General features: G+C 40.0%; 1 protein-coding gene across 1 annotated transcript in view; it reads right to left on the bottom strand.

The window, feature by feature from the left end:
* cryl1 (crystallin, lambda 1) overlaps positions 1-18,256 on the bottom strand; it is a 55,693-nt gene that overhangs the window by 35,403 nt on the left and 2,034 nt on the right. The window contains exons 3-6 of the mRNA XM_053439110.1: positions 17,673-17,799; positions 15,057-15,218; positions 14,028-14,123; positions 12,009-12,107 (exon numbers count right to left, since the gene is read on the bottom strand). Coding sequence (XP_053295085.1) covers positions 12,009-12,107; positions 14,028-14,123; positions 15,057-15,218; positions 17,673-17,799 — 484 coding nt within the window. The remainder of the gene's footprint in view (positions 1-12,008; positions 12,108-14,027; positions 14,124-15,056; positions 15,219-17,672; positions 17,800-18,256) is intronic.

Genomic DNA, 18,256 nt, shown 5'->3' with positions numbered 1-18,256 from the left:
TTCAGGGTCTAGACATGCTCAAAAAGTTATGAAACTTTGCAGGAAATTCAAGGTCTGCGGATATTTTAGTATTCTGGAGTAATTGGAATTTGGCGTGGCAAAATGGCTCTACAGCGCCCCCTGGAACCAGCCCCTAGGTTTCCACATAACGGATTTTCATCAAAATCTGGATATAGGTGTATCGTGACCAGTCATGAAAAAAAGTCTCATGGAGCATTATGAAAAACGCAACAGGAAGTCCGCCATTTTGCTTTTAGTGGCCATTTTGGCAATATCCCACATTTTTACTTTTACGTACTTGTCCCAGGGCTTTCATCAGATCAACTTCAAATTCAGATGAGTGTCATCACAACAAGATGGAGATAAAAAATGATTGAGGGATTTTTTTTTTATCACACCGTGTGACCGTGGCATGGCGTTAAAAATTGGTTACACGCCATCAAAACACGGGCATCTGTATCTCGGACATACATGTTCCAATCAAGTCCAAACTAGACATGTAAGACAATAGTCCCCGCCTGATGACATCTATGCATAAATGATGACTTAAAACCGCAGCGCCCCCTGGTGGCAACAGGAAATGTCTTGTTTTTTGCTTGTCTTACACTTGGATGAATTTCTCCTCATCCACTGACCTCAACCATGTCAAACTGTATCAAATGGGTCCCAAGACATTGACAATGAAGACATAAGATTACCGTGACTTTTCGTCAAACGCCATATGAATGGCGTGGCATTAAAGTTCATCAACTCGCCGTGAAACACGAAATTGCTGTAACTTCAGTGTTCATGATTCTATCTCTCTCAAACTACATGTGTGTAACAACAGCCCCCCCCTGAAGATATTCATATGGTTTTAAGAAATGGGCGTGGCAAAAAAACTGACCAGCGCCCCCTATAGGGCAACCCCGGCACTACGATGGCCGACATTTATACAAATCTATCGGGACATGTGTCGTTTCATAACAAACAAAAAAATATCTTGGATAGGTATGCTTGACCAAACAGGGAGGCCGCCATTTTGGATTAAGTGGCCATTTTTTTTCCATATTCCACATTTTTACTTGATGCACTTGTCCCAGGGCTTTCATCAGATTAACTTCAAATTAAGATCAGTGACATCACAACAAGATGGAGATAAAAAGTGATTAAGAGATTGACCTTTCGTCACACCGTGTGACCGTGGCGTGGCGTCTTGAGTTTGATTAAACGCCATCAAAACACGAGGTTCTGTATCTCGGACATACATTGTCCAATCGAGTCCAAACTAGACATGTAAGACAAGGGTGCCATCCTGATGACATCTACACAGAAATTATGACTTGAAATTACAGCGCCCCCTGGTGGCTACAGGAAGTGACATGTGTTATACTTTGATGAACTGCTCCTGGCTGATTTACAATATACAGCTCAAATCAGATCAGTCAAGTCATTAGATCATGGTCAGAATTGTGACGTTTCCTCAAACCGTGTAAACATTGATGTGCGGCGAAGGATTTTCCTTCGCCAAAGGACACGATGTTATCATAACTCCACTGTGCATTGTCCTATCACTACCAAACTTCTGTCACATGATAAGAGTACAAGCCTGAACAGCTCTATGTGTCAATATATGCGCCACCTACTGATTCGCCAGGAAACAGGAAGTACTTTGTTAATCCACTCTGCATTATCCAACCGGCTCTAAACTACTGACCTATGATCACAATACTGATCTGAACAGCTCCACATATAAATATTAGTTCAGGGTCATAGCGCCACCTACTGATCAGTGTGAAAATTAAGTTGTGTTAACATTGTCCAACTGACACAAAATTGCTCACGCTACATCAGAGCGCCTACATGAACAGATATATATATGTCTGTGCGTAATAATAGTGATGGCGCCACCTACTGGCAAACCTACTGCCGCAGAGCGCAAAACGCATGCAACGTGGAGAAGTGCATGCTCGATCGATGATGTGCGCTTGGTCATCGATCGCTCTCTCCACCGACCGCAACAGGCTTCAACGTGCGGGTGCTCGGGCCCGCAAGTGCTACAACGTAGCCCTAGTTATTATTATTATTATTATTAGGGCCCGAGCACCGAAATCGGTGGGAGGCCCTATTGAAATTGAAATGATTATTATTATTATTATTATTATTATTTTTCTTAGCTTAAATGAATTGGCTTTTTGAGGGCTTTAATGTGCTCAAAAAGTTGTAGGAGTTTGCAGTAAATTCGAAGGCGGCGAAAATTTACGTATTCTGGAGTATTTTGAAAAGGGCGTGGCAAAATGGCTCAAGAGCGCCACCTACGGAAAAGCCCCTCATTTAGCATTCACCGATCTTCAAAAAAAACAAAGACTATTTTGTATCATGACTAGATGCACAAAAAAGTCCATCAGTGCATTATGAATAACGCAACAGGAAGCCCGCCAGTTTGACTTTAGTGGCCATTTTGGTCATATTCCATATTTTTTCTTTGATGTACTTGTCGTACAGCTTTCATCAGATCAACTTCAAATTTAGACGATCGTCATCACAACAAATTGGAGATCTAAAGTTATTGAAGGATTACGTTTTAGCAAAACCGTCTGACCGTGGTGTGGCGTTAAAGTTTGATGAAACGCCATCAAAACACAAGCTTCCATATTTCAGACATAGTTTGTCCAATTGAGTCCAAACTAGACACATACGACAAGAGTCGCGACCAGAAGACATCACTGCAGAAATTGTGACTTACAATCACAGCGCCCCCTGGTGGCAACAGGAAATGTCTTGTTTTTAAGACGTGTTATGTTTTTATGTACTACTCGGAGAGCTTTCATCAGATCAACTTAAAAATTAGATGAGACTCTACAAAACAAGATGAAGATCTAAAGTTATCAAAATTTAAACTTTTCATCAATCCGTGTGACCGTGGTGAGGCTTAAAATCTTGATGTGCAAAATGAAAAGACCTGTTTTCATTTCAACCATGTATGTGTTTCATGGTCTTATACTGACCTCTAGTGGCTTTATATTGCCGGCACAACCTACTTGTACCGCAATATTAAGTCACTAGAGGGCAGTGTAGGATCATGGTTTGACCAAGGCACAAATTGTGTCACCTAAGGCAGGGGTAGGCAACCTTTACTATTTCCTCCACTCTTCCCCCAATTTAAAGCTGTCTGTTGCCGCACAACATATTTGATAACACAGGTTATAAAGTTATATATATATATATATATATAGTCATGCAATATATATAAAAACTATAGTTTGTTGCATTTATTAAATAATAGAACGACAATAAAGACAACTGTTGACATTTAACTGCTATTTTTACCTGTTACAAAATAGGAAAACACCAAACTCTGACCATGGCGTGGAGTCAAAGTCTGATCACACGCCATCAAAACACGAGTGTCTGTATCTTGGACATATTTGGTCCAATCAACTCCAAACTAGACATGTAAGACAAGGGTCGCGACCTGATGACATCTACAAAGACATCATGACTTAAAATCCTAGCGCCACTGGCTACAGGAAGTGAAGCGTTTATTGTTGCTGCAGAGCTTACAACGCACGCAAGGCAGAGACATGCGCTTGGTCATCGATCGTTCTCTCTCCCCCGACCGCAACAGACTTGAAATTGCCTGTGCTCGACCACTCTTCCCCCAATTTAAAGCTGTCTGGTGCCACACAACATATTTGATAACACAGGTTATAAAGTTATATATATATATATATATATAGTCATACAATATATATAAAAACTATAGTTTGTTGCATTTATTAAATAATAGAACGACAATAAAGACAACTGTTGACATTTAACTGCTATTTTTACCTGTTACAAAATAGGAAAACACCAAACTCTGACCATGGCGTGGAGTCAAAGTCTGATCACACGCCATCAAAACACGAGTGTCTGTATCTTGGACATATTTGGTCCAATCAACTCCAAACTAGACATGTAAGACAAGGGTCGCGACCTGATGACATCTACAAAGACATCATGACTTAAAATCCTAGCGCCACTGGCTACAGGAAGTGAAGCGTTTATTGTTGCTGCAGAGCTTACAACGCACGCAAGGCAGAGACATGCGCTTGGTCATCGATCGTTCTCTCTCCCCCGACCGCAACAGACTTGAAATTGCCTGTGCTCGACCACTCTTCCCCCAATTTAAAGCTGTCTGGTGCCACACAACATATTTGATAACACAGGTTATAAAGTTATATATATATATATATATATAGTCATACAATATATATAAAAACTATAGTTTGTTGCATTTATTAAATAATAGAACGACAATAAAGACAACTGTTGACATTTAACTGCTATTTTTACCTGTTACAAAATAGGAAAACACCAAACTCTAACCATGGCGTGGAGTCAAAGTCTGATCACACGCCATCAAAACACGAGTGTCTGTATCTTGGACATATTTGGTCCAATCAACTCCAAACTAGACATGTAAGACAAGGGTCGCGACCTGATGACATCTACAAAGACATCATGACTTAAAATCCTAGCGCCACCTGCTGGCTACAGGAAGTGAAGCGTTTATTGTTGCTGCAGAGCTTAAAACGCACGCAAGGCAGAGACATGCGCTTGGTCATCGATCGTTCTCTCTTCCCCGACCGCAACAGACTTGAAATTGCCTGTGCTTGACCACTCTTCCCCCAATTTAAAGCTGTCTGGTGCCGCACAACATTATTGATAACACAGGTTATAAAGTTATATATATATATATATAAAAACTATAGTTTGTTGCATTTATTAAATAATAGAACGACAATAAAGACAACTGTTGACATTTAACTGCTATTTTTACCTGTTACAAAATAGGAAAACACCAAACTCTGACCATGGCGTGGAGTCAAAGTCTGATCACACGCCATCAAAACACGAGTGTCTGTATCTTGGACATATTTGGTCCAATCAACTCCAAACTAGACATGTAAGACAAGGGTCGCGACCTGATGACATCTACACAGACATCATGACTTAAAATCCTAGCGCCACTGGCTACAGGAAGTGAAGCGTTCATTGTTGCTGCAGAGCTTAAAACGCACGCAAGGCAGAGACATGCGCTTGGTCATCGATCGTTCTCTCTCCCCCGACCGCAACAGACTTGAAATTGCCTGTGCTCGACCACTCTTCCCCCAATTTAAAGCTGTCTGGTGCCGCACAACATATTTGATAACACAGGTTATAAAGTTATATATATATATATAGACATACAATATATATAAAAACTATAGTTTGTTGCATTTATTAAATAATAGAACGACAATAAAGACAACTGTTGACATTTAACTGCTATTTTTACCTGTTACAAAATAGGAAAACACTAAACTCTTACCATGGCGTGGAGTCAAAGTCTGATCACACGCCATCAAAACACGAGCGTCTGTATCTTGGACATATTTGGTCCAATCAACTCCAAACTAGACATGTAAGACAAGAGTCGCGACCTGATGACATCTACAAAGACACCATGACTTAAAATCCTAGCGCCACCTGCTGGCTACAGGAAGTGAAGCGTTTATTCTTGCTGCAGAGCTTAAAACGCAAGCAAGGCAGAGACGTGCGCTTGGTCATCGATCGCTCTCTCTTCCCCGACCGCAACAGACTTGAAATTGCCTGTGCTCGGGCCCGTTAGTGCTACAACGTAGCCCTAGTTATTATTGTTATTATTATTTCCCTTTGGGGGGCTTTTTCAGGGTCTAGACATGCTCAAAAAGTTATGAAACTTTGCAGGAAATTCAAAGTCTGCGGATATTTTAGTATTCTGGAGTAATTGGAATTGGGCGTGGCAAAATGGCTCTACAGCGCCCCCTGGAACCAGCCCCTAGGTTTCCACATAACGGATTTTCATCAAAATCTGGATATAGGTGTATCGTGACCAGTCATGAAAAAAAGTCTCATGGAGCATTATGAAAAACGCAACAGGAAGTCCGCCATTTTGCTTTTAGTGGCCATTTTGGCAATATCCCACATTTTTACTTTTACGTACTTGTCCCAGGGCTTTCATCAGATCAACTTCAAATTCAGATGAGTGTCATCACAACAAGATGGAGATAAAAAATGATTGAGGGATTTTTTTTTTATCACACCGTGTGACCGTGGCATGGCGTTAAAAATTGGTTACACGCCATCAAAACACGGGCATCTGTATCTCGGACATACATGTTCCAATCAAGTCCAAACTAGACATGTAAGACAATAGTCCCCGCCTGATGACATCTATGCATAAATGATGACTTAAAACCGCAGCGCCCCCTGGTGGCAACAGGAAATGTCTTGTTTTTTGCTTGTCTTACACTTGGATGAATTTCTCCTCATCCACTGACCTCAACCATGTCAAACTGTATCAAATGGGTCCCAAGACATTGACAATGAAGACATAAGATTACCGTGACTTTTCGTCAAACGCCATATGAATGGCGTGGCATTAAAGTTCATCAACTCGCCGTGAAACACGAAATTGCTGTAACTTCAGTGTTCATGATTCTATCTCTCTCAAACTACATGTGTGTAACAACAGCCCCCCCCTGAAGATATTCATATGGTTTTAAGAAATGGGCGTGGCAAAAAAACTGACCAGCGCCCCCTATAGGGCAACCCCGGCACTACGATGGCCGACATTTATACAAATCTATCGGGACATGTGTCGTTTCATAACAAACAAAAAAATATCTTGGATAGGTATGCTTGACCAAACAGGGAGGCCGCCATTTTGGATTAAGTGGCCATTTTTTTTCCATATTCCACATTTTTACTTGATGCACTTGTCCCAGGGCTTTCATCAGATTAACTTCAAATTAAGATCAGTGCCATCACAACAAGATGGAGATAAAAAGTGATTAAGAGATTGACCTTTCGTCACACCGTGTGACCGTGGCGTGGCGTCTTGAGTTTGATTAAACGCCATAAAGACACGAGGTTCTGTATCTCGGACATACATTGTCCAATCGAGTCCAAACTAGACATGTAAGACAAGGGTGCCATCCTGATGACATCTACACAGAAATTATGACTTGAAATTACAGCGCCCCCTGGTGGCTACAGGAAGTGACATGTTTTATACTTTGATGAACTGCTCCTAGCTGATTTACAATATACAGCTCAAATCAGATCAGTCAAGTCATTAGATCATAGTCAGAATTGTGACGTTTCCTCAAACCGTGTAAACATTGATGTGCGGCGAAGGATTTTCCTTCGCCAAAGGACACGATGTTATCATAACTCCACTGTGCATTGTCCTATCACTACAAAACTTCTGTCACATGGTCAGAGTCCAAGCCTGAACAGCTCTATGTGTCAATATTTCCTCAGTGTCATAGCGCCACCTACTGATTCGCCAGGAAACAGGAAGTACTTTGTTAATCCACTCTGCATTATCCAACCGGCTCCAAACTACTGACCTATGATCACAATACTATTCTGAACAGCTCCACATATAAATATTAGTTCAGGGTCATAGCGCCACCTACTGATCAGTGTGAAAATTAAGTTGTGTTAACATTGTCCAATTGACACAAAATTGCTCACGCTACATCAGAGCGCCTACATGAACAGATATATATGTCTGTGCGTAATAATAGTGATGGCGCCACCTACTGGCAAACCTACTGCCGCAGAGCACAAAACGCATTTAACGTGGAGAAGTGCATGCTCGATCGATGATGTGCGCTTGGTCATCGATCGCTCTCTCCACCGACCGCAACAGGCTTCAACGTGCGGGTGCTCGGGCCCGCAAGTGCTACAACGTAGCCCTAGTTATTATTATTATTATTATTTCCCTTTGGGGGGCTTTTTCAGGGTCTAGACATGCTCAAAAAGTTATGAAACTTTGCAGGAAATTCAAGGTCTGCGGATATTTTAGTATTCTGGAGTAATTGGAATTGGGCGTGGCAAAATGGCTCTACAGCGCCCCCTGGAACCAGCCCCTAGGTTTCCACATAACGGATTTTCATCAAAATCTGGATATAGGTGTATCGTGACCAGTCATGAAAAAAAGTCTCATGGAGCATTATGAAAAACGCAACAGGAAGTCCGCCATTTTGCTTTTAGTGGCCATTTTGGCAATATCCCACATTTTTACTTTTACGTACTTGTCCCAGGGCTTTCATCAGATCAACTTCAAATTCAGATGAGTGTCATCACAACAAGATGGAGATAAAAAATGATTGAGGGATTTTTTTTTTATCACACCGTGTGACCGTGGCATGGCGTTAAAAATTGGTTACACGCCATCAAAACACGGGCATCTGTATCTCGGACATACATGTTCCAATCAAGTCCAAACTAGACATGTAAGACAATAGTCCCCGCCTGATGACATCTATGCATAAATGATGACTTAAAACCGCAGCGCCCCCTGGTGGCAACAGGAAATGTCTTGTTTTTTGCTTGTCTTACACTTGGATGAATTTCTCCTCATCCACTGACCTCAACCATGTCAAACTGTATCAAATGGGTCCCAAGACATTGACAATGAAGACATAAGATTACCGTGACTTTTCGTCAAACGCCATATGAATGGCGTGGCATTAAAGTTCATCAACTCGCCGTGAAACACGAAATTGCTGTCACTTCAGTGTTCATGATTCTATCTCTCTCAAACTACATGTGTGTAACAACAGCCCCCCCCTGAAGATATTCATATGGTTTTAAGAAATGGGCGTGGCAAAAAAACTGACCAGCGCCCCCTATAGGGCAACCCCGGCACTACGATGGCCGACATTTATACAAATCTATCGGGACATGTGTCGTTTCATAACAAACAAAAAAATATCTTGGATAGGTATGCTTGACCAAACAGGGAGGCCGCCATTTTGGATTAAGTGGCCATTTTTTTTCCATATTCCACATTTTTACTTGATGCACTTGTCCCAGGGCTTTCATCAGATTAACTTCAAATTAAGATCAGTGCCATCACAACAAGATGGAGATAAAAAATGATTGAGGGATTTTTTTTTTATCACACCGTGTGACCGTGGCGTGGCATTAAAGTTTGGTTACACGCCATCAAAACACGAGCATCTGTATCTCGAACATACATGGTCCAATCAAGTCTAAAGTAGACATTTAAGACAAGAGTTTCGGCCTGATGACATCTACACAGAAATTATGACTTGAAATCACAGCGCCCCCTGGTGGCAACATGAATTGACATGTTTTATTCTTTGATGAACTGCTCCTGGCTGCTTTAAGATATACAGCTCAAATGAGCTCAGTCAAGTCATTGAATCAAGGTCAGAATTGTGACATTTCCTCAAACCATGTAAACATTGATGTTTGGCGAAGGATTATCCTTCGCCAAAGGACACGATGTTTTCATAAGTCCACTGTGCATTGTCCTATCACTACCAAACTTCTGTCACATGATAAGAGTACAAGCCTGAACAGCTCTATGTGTCAATATTTCCTCGGTGTCATAGCGCCACCTACTGATTCGCCAGGAAACAGGAAGTACTTTGTTAATCCACTCTGCATTATCCAACCGGCTCCAAACTACTGACCTATGATCAAAATACTGATCTGAACAGCTCCACATATAAATATTAGATCAGGGTCATAGCGCCACCTACTGATCAGTGTGAAAATTAAGTTGTGTTAACATTGTCCAATTGACACAAAATTGCTCACGCTACATCAGAGCGGCTACTTGAACAGATCTATAAGTCTGTGTGTAATAATAGTGATGGCGCCACCTACTGGCAAACCTATTGCCGCAGAGCGCAAAACGCATGCAACGTGGAGAAGTGCATGCTCGATCGATGATGTGCGCTTGGTCATCGATCGCTCTCTCCACCGACCGCAACAGGCTTCAACGTGCGGGTGCTCGGGCCCGCAAGTGCTACAACGTAGCCCTAGTTTTGTGTGGTTTTTAAAATGTGAAGTAGCTTGGTTGCTTCTACGGTTATCTTACCTTGAGTTTATCTTTTATATCTACGTGTATCTCGTTGTCCATCTGGTACAGTTACACAATGTGTAGCTGAGAAGTACAGTAACGACACTGACAAGGACACAAAGCGCTCGCTGAGCTGGGAAAGGGCCGCTCTTTGTTACACGTCTCTGACAGAGAAAAGAGGTGAAATAAAGAGGTGGAGAGAGAGAGAGAGAGAGAGAGAGAGAGAGAGAGAGAGAGAGAGAGACTGATCTGAGTTCCTGTGGAGCGAGAGATTGAGTTTGTTCTAATCTAACATATTGCTAGGGTTATTTTTCTCAGTTCTCAGTTCTGGTAATGTAATGAACTCTATGTTCATTTAAGAATGCAGTTGAAATGTAGATGTTTTGAGAATTAGGTAACCTCAGCCAAGAAGGTCCTGTCTGTGTTTGTTTGTTATTTAGCAGGATTATGGACAAAATACTGGACAGGTGACCACAAAACTTGGTGGAAGGATGTGGTCTGGGTCAGGAAAGAACCAATTCAAGTTTGGTGCAGATCCAAACAAAAAATCTGGATCTAGTGAATTTAACTGTGGTTTCATAAGGGGACAGTTGGGCCTTAGTGGGGGTATGAGCTCTCTGAAGGCCAGTCTAGGTTTGCAGGTTTTTTTGCGGCATAATTTGAGTATTTGCAACGAAATAATTTATTTTCCTGGTCATGGCAATACAACTTTGATATTCTACAGTGATTTGGTCTATTTGACCTTGAACATTTGCTCTACAGATTTCAGACCATTTGAAAGGGAGCAAAAAAGAAAGAGAGAAGCAAGATAATTGAAAAAACAGACAAGAAAGAAATTCTAACAATATTTACCATAAAAGTTTGTGAATCTTCTCCAGAAATAGAGTTTTATTATTTAAGAATTTATTTTCAGGTTTTGCAGGTTATGAATGCCATAATGAAATGTGGCATGACTTTCCCTTTAATTTCCTCAGAATTTCAACGGTAAAATCTTCTGACACTTTAGATACAGACAGTGAGGGTCAGGATGAACAAGAGGGAGGTTATTTTTCGACTCTAAACAATGAAGGTAAGTTGAGATAATACTGATGTTTATAGAGGTTAATGCCTGAATCACAATGAAACAAGTCCTTATTTGAGTTCAGGTCAGGATAAAAAATGGTCATTATCATTCTGACCATTCTTCCTCTGAATGATGTTATAATGGTTCCTGTCATCAGAGGCTAAAGCTCATTTACTCTCATTCTATTCCATTTTGGAAGGAGACCACAGAGACTTTGGCAGAGGTGAGCGGACAAGAGGTTTCCTCTTTTCTTCCTCTTTTACAAAACCATCAGTGGCACAAAGCCTCTCTGAGACTCACTGAGACTGAGCAGCTCTTGTTCAGAGATAACTAGAATTACAGCACTGCAGTTGTCTGCCTCCTAAACCAGTGCAGTTTCTACACACTTTTCCCCCCACATAAAAGGTAACCTTTTCCCTTAAGAACTGAAACACGGTAACATGAGGTCATTGTGACCTTGACCCTTGACCTTTAGTCACCAAATTATTCACTTCATTTCGAGTCCAAGTGAATAATTGTACAAAATTTGAAAGTATCGTGTTGATGGGAATAGGACGGACGGACGTACGTACGGATAACCCGAAAACCTCCAGCCTCCGACCACTGGCTGTCGCCGGCACGGAAGCATAAAGTAAACCACATGTGGTTCATGTAACCAGCAAGAACCGACAAGAACGTAATGACACACCTAAATGTTTTGTTTTTTGTTGGAGTATTTATTTCTTACCGTTTAGATATGACGCACAGCAATTATCAAAACATTCAAAGTGTTTTGAGGATTTGGTGGATGATCCACATTGAAGTTAGCATTTAGCCTCTTTTAGGTAACATACAAAAACTTACTTATTTTTTTTTTGAAAATGTGTTATATTCCAGTTAATGCCATCTAAAATGTTCTAATGTAACTTTAGCTTTGGCGAGGGCTACAAGTGGCTCTCAGCTATTACTCCAGCTGAGGGTCCTGTGGCAGGACTGTGTGATTTTGCTTGAGCTAAATGTCCAAAAGGAAAAAAGTGGAATAAAAAGGGCCTGAGTGGCCATTGAGACACTGACCTGGACCAGCCTCCAGGACTCTGCGATAATGGCCGCCTGGACTCTGTTGAGGGCGAAGCCATCGATCTCTCTCCTCAGGCAAACAGGTACTTGGCCGACCTGGATCGAGATAAATCAGTCACACCAGGAATTGCAACAGCTTGTTTGAGGAAAAAGTCATTACATTATTTAAATCATTGCTTGTGCTGTGCATCATCTTAAAATGTTTGCCTACATTTAAATTTTACCTGAATATTCTGTTGGTTTTATATTTATTCATTGAACAGGTGTTTTCTTACAGCTGTTATAAATTGTCCTGTAAGATTATTTAAAAGGCTTGTGCTTTTATTTTGAAAGACTAATGCTATCAGGAGAAAAAGGACAGAGTACGAATGAAAACAGTAAAAAAACAGTATCAGTTATTTTCAACACTAAGAAAAATGTGTTTGTTTAGCAGCTGGCTAAAATGAGCACACAAGGCCAGTTCGTATTTTACCTGATTTTATGTACATACAGGAAAAAAAGCTTTTTCAAAAGGTTAAATAAATGCGGTGTTATTACAGTGGCAATAAAATAATAGACAAAGCATGATTTTCTGCATTTCTCATGCTGTACATAAAAAGTGTGTTGTCAAGTAATTTATATATTTTTTTAATATGCTCATCAATCAAAGCTCGAGGTTATTCATTTATTAGAACAGCTAAAAGTGGTATTTTGTAATCGGTACATACACTCACTGAACTGTTTACTTAGCAAGGGTAGGGCCTCTCTTGGCTTCTATAGATTCCACAACATACTGGAAACTTTCCTATGAGGTTCTGGTTTGTGTTGGCACGACAGCCTCACATCACAGCTGCAGCTTTATTAGATAGCTGCTGCAAATGACCTGCTCTACCACATCCCACAGGTGCTCATCTCTGATGTAGTGACTGGAGGTCAGTTAAGTGCTCTGAACTCATTGTTGTGCTCATGAAGTCACTTGGAGACGACTTGTGCCTTGTGACATGGTGCATTATCGTGCTGGAAGGTGCCAGAGACAGTGGCCATAAAGGGATGCACGTGATCTGCATTGATACTCAAAATGGAGAGTGATGCTCATATCAGAATTGATTGGTATTAAAAGGTCAAAGTGACCATCAACACCAGCCTGGACCATTTACTCAAAGCAGGCTGGGTCCATGAGTTCATGCAGTTGATACAAAATTCTGACCCCAACATCTGCAGCCTCGGCTGGAATCCACAAGCGCAGTTATTGTTGTCATTTTTCGCAGGAAAGACCAAAGTACAAAGCTGTATAGATGTGTACAGGTATTTCTGATAAAGTGCTTGTTTAAAGTGGATATTTCTTCTTCTTAGCCATGTTTTTTGCATTTTTAAGACCATACTGAAAATAATTCAAGATTTATGTCTTGTATGGAAGATATGAAGGAATATCGGAGTCCCAGAATTGGAGGAAGTGGTGTTTAATGAATGTTAAGACCTACCTAAATGTATTTACGATTTTTTAAGGCCCCGTGAAAACCCTGTTAGGTCGTACTGGGTGTTCATGGTGCGTTCACTGTCTGTTTACGAAGCTACAATTCACAAACAAAGTTTCTGAGAACCAACCGAAAAATTACACCATCATTTAGCCAATTATGCTATAAGTGCATCGGGGGATATGATCAGACATGCTTCTCTCCTGGAAGCCAATGGTTTCCTGTAATTTTAGCAAGTTGAAATACATGAATTGAGAACTTCCTGGATTAAATAATCCTTCAGTGAACTATGTGCTGGCATTATTTTTGTGTGTGTTTTAATACAGTTGCACTAAGGAGAAGTGATTACAGAATTTAGAGGCATGTGACCAGCTGTGTGATACAAAATAGAACTGACAAAAACAAATTGGTTAAAGGGTTTGCAAAATAGATCTGTCTGTGTTGGGATTATTTTTAATCCCTTTACTTGCATTTATGGTTCTGTTTCCTCATTCACTTGATGCAACAGTAATTTTTTTTACTTACACAACACCCAGGGATTGTGTAATGTATGATGTTTTACCTTGGTCATCACAGCATGGGTGGTGTCCATGACGGTTGCTGCCGTCTCTGGGTGAGGTACCAGCTCCACCAGTTTGACATAGTAGGGTGGGTTTACCTGGGAACACAGGATATTAACACATCATACATTGGAAACTCAGCAAGGTTTCTTCTTCTAGTTTTCCATAAAAAGAAATTCCCCAAATTAAAAGTGAAAGTGCAATATAACGATTTAAAAACAGGAGACTGTAAAAGATTTGTTTGTAGCTATGTAACAAAGCAGATTGTGGTGAATAGTGTCAGTCACGCTTTATTTCAAACTTGGCAATGAACACTTTCCAGTGAAATTATATAGGCTATTGGACATGACAAGAAGTATTTAAGCTAGTGGACTGAAATTATTTTGGCAATAAATCATAATGTAAAAACAATGAGTGTGTTTATATGTGCACTAGTCTCCAAGAGACAAGTATTTTCTTGGTTTTTGATAAATTTGGGATTTGATGTTAACATAAAAAAATATCTACATGATCATAACAGAATCCTGTTTTCTGTTCATCTAAGTGCATCAGTTGTGTCGTGATTCCTGAACCTCTCAGGAACTGTGTTCAATTAGAGCAAAAATGGGCAAAAAAACAGGATGAGGTGTTCGCGAATCTAAACCAGGATTCTCCCAAAACCTGATCATAACAAGGATACTGGTGCACATGTAAATTTAAAAGTTAAATACAATACATTATGTCTACATATACAATTACAATGTCTTCCAAATATTTTCCAGACGTTTCACTGGTGTTCAGTGAAAGGTTAGCAGGTGTTTAGTGCTCAGAGGCTCAAAATGTCATGGTGGGCCACATCACCTGAAATCTGACTTGTGGAGTAATAAATGAAAAGAAACCTCAAATGGAATGGCTTCCACTAGGTATTTTATCCATGTATGATAAGGACAGAGTATGTGTAAATACATTATTAGGGAAATAACTAAACAAGCTTCCACAGTGTGGAATCAGTTTACACGACCTGCTGGTACCAGGACCTTAGTGGCACTAACCGGGTGGGAGACGAGGCAGCGACTCTTGTTGTGGACTGTAGAGAAGACGCTGCTTGGCACCAGACACGAGGTGGAGCTGCTCAGGATGACTTCTTTTCCCACAAGACGCTCTATGTCTTGGAAGACGCCCTGCTTAACCTTGAGCTCCTCAAACACACACTCCTGAAAAACACAGCCACACGCGCACACACACACACACAAGTGCAGATACAGTAAGTGACTGAAAATGGGCTTTGAAGTCTTTGAAAGACAAACTGTCTTTTGGATAAAAACAAACCCACAATTTTGTTTTAATATGCAGTAAATAAAATACTATTTTGATAGAGCAATGTGAAATGATTGACCTACCCCGTTACCTTCACAAATTGTCGTTAAACTGTCTGGGATAAGTCATTACCGAAAATATGAAAAAACTGAGTCATCAAAACAATGATTTAACACAAAGAAAGTTGCTTCTTGGTACATAGCTTCTGAAAATATTCTGTAATTAAAATCTGTTTACGTCTAACGTTGTCTGATGATGTATCATGCTGGTGAGTGTATAGACAATATTTTATCTCAGAAAAATGAAGTCCACGCTCTGGCAACACTTTCTAAGCTTGATCCAACTGGACCAAATTTCCAGCGACTTCTAAGTCTGTGTGACTGAGGTCTAAATACCTGAGGTGAGTAAGGAAAGGCTGCTGCTGTCATTTAACTTTCTTCAGCAGGACAACACAGCAAAGAAAAAATAATCTTAGTAAAGTGTCACACTATTTGCAAGGGCTTCTAATAATCCACTCTGTCACATGTGTTGAATATCATATTCTTCAAATTTTTTAAAGAAAATAGAACCACTTCCAGTTTTTTATTATCCACCTCAGGCTGAGCTCTGACTGAGTGGAGGGTTCAAATAGCATTTCACCATTACCACAAAAACTGGCTGAGCAAGCAGCATACCTGAAGACAGCATGCATAATGATGTGATGCCACGCTCATTGGAGCACAGCAAGGATTCTGCTCTAACAACAAATCAGCTCGAATCAGACATTCTATCCTTCGATCAAGTGAATCATATGTCTACTATCTATATTTTTAAAGTCAGCTTTTATTGCATAACTCACTTTAGCAATGTCATTCATGTTAAAATGTGTGTGGTGTTGTTAACAGTCTATTATCTAATGGTACAGTTGCTCTGCAGCGAGTATGGGAGCTCACAACATGAGTCAATGTGATGTTCTGTAACCGTCTGCACTTTCTCTAGCTGATCAATGAAAGGGTGAAACTTGCATCACATCCTGTCATTCCATCAGGAAATGCTGATCTCATTATTTGAGTATAAAAACAATAATCTACCTCCTTTCCCTGTGTCTGATAAATCCTCTATTGTTCATTGATAGTGTGAACTCAGTACAAGACATTGATTTATTCTGACCCTACCCTTCTCTGTGCTGTAGAGATGAAGAGCACCATTGTCTGATTCACCCGAGTCAAGCAAGACACTTTTTTGGCTTAAAACGCTAACTCACTATTTTTTTCCAAGTGGCAGCGTTACACATGACTAAGTTAAGATAAGTAAGTGCGCGGGTGTATGTTTTGTGTTTGTACTCTTAATGGGACAAAGGCAAGATGAGTGATTTGGTGTTAATGCGTCATGTACCGATTTCAACAGGAGGGAAACTTGTTTTGAAGACCGCTCTCCACCTTTTGTCAGGTCAAACCTTTGTTAGTTTAACAGATGGCTCATTACTGTTCAGAGTTTGAGAATTTTTTTAGATTTTTAGGTAAATAAAAATATGAACAATATATTTATAACATATTGATCATATTTAACAATAGAGAAGGAAGGTTTATTACACTAACCTGAGAAAATGCATTTTGATTAATTAGGTGCAGTTAAAGATCATATTAATTATTGATAAACAGCTGCTTTGTATCATAAATAACATTCTGAATTTTATAGTAAATCATTTCCAATAAATTGAGCTTTAAATGTTGCAAATAAAATCGACAACTCAGAGTCCACATTGATAAAACATTCACTTTACTTGGTGTTAAACATTTTTTCTATTACCCACAGTAAGTTCGATCAAATAAAGATAAAGGAAAAAGAGGAAATAGGCCTTCATTTTATTTTACTTTAATGTAAACAATATAAGTTATTATAAAGTTTGGGCTCAACCACATATAATGAAATCGTAACCATATCTGAGCAAGTGTCACTTTACAAAATAACGAAACTCATCTGTGAATTCTATGTTACACAAAAGTAAATCAGTCTCTGTGGTGTCAGACAATATATGACACGAATGACCTGATGATGTTGCGCCCCCTTGAGGATAATCAGTGTAATTTGGAAAATGCCACAATGTGCTCAACTAAGATAATTGTAATCACACCAAGTTTTATTTATTGTGCATGACTTATTACATACGATGCATGATGAATGAATAATTTATCATTATTTATGTGCTTTGTCACATTACAGTGGGCAGAGACACAATGTCCCTAAGTTTGACAAAGTTTGACGACATCAGCGAAACATGTCAAATATGTGAAACTCCCTTGGATTTAAAGACGTAAAGACAAGCAGACAGAATGACATGTACTGGTGCAGGGAGTAGTCCGCTGTGTTACCTGGACAAAGAAGGCTCCCTCCAGTGCCTGAGCCAGGTCATCGTAGCTGCTGAGCAGAGCGAGCTGCCGCGCGGCACTCAGCTCTCCTCTGAGCATATGAGCTTCCTCCAGCTCCTGCATCTGCTTCCTGATTCAACAGAGTGAAAGAGGCAGGTAACACTCAGCCGTAAACTTTCTGAACATGAATCGTGATGTTTTGTCATTACCTATATTATGCAGCTTTAAAAAGGTGTTTTTGAGGGGAAATATTTGAAGGTTCAGTTTTCCAGTTAACAGCTGCCACTTATTTTTAGCAAATATTGTATCAGATGAGTAACAAACATACCTTCAAATAATGTAACCTATATATTTCCTACAGTGTTTTACACTTTTCATAGAGACAGGGCATTGGCTTAGATACAGTCTAGTACAATGACACCCTCTACTGTCCACAAGGTCAACAGAACCTACAAGGCGCTGAGAGATGAAGCCGATTGGCGATTTATATTATATATAAAAAAGGTACATTTTATGAAATCCTGGTTTAAAATGTGTGTCTTAAACTTCTTTTTACTTACAATACTTTCCCATGTAAGGCTTCAACA

Source organism: Pleuronectes platessa, chromosome 14 (genome assembly GCF_947347685.1).
Source record: "Pleuronectes platessa chromosome 14, fPlePla1.1, whole genome shotgun sequence".
Taxonomy (NCBI): domain Eukaryota; kingdom Metazoa; phylum Chordata; class Actinopteri; order Pleuronectiformes; family Pleuronectidae; genus Pleuronectes; species Pleuronectes platessa.
This window is presented reverse-complemented; position numbering and strand designations above follow the sequence as displayed.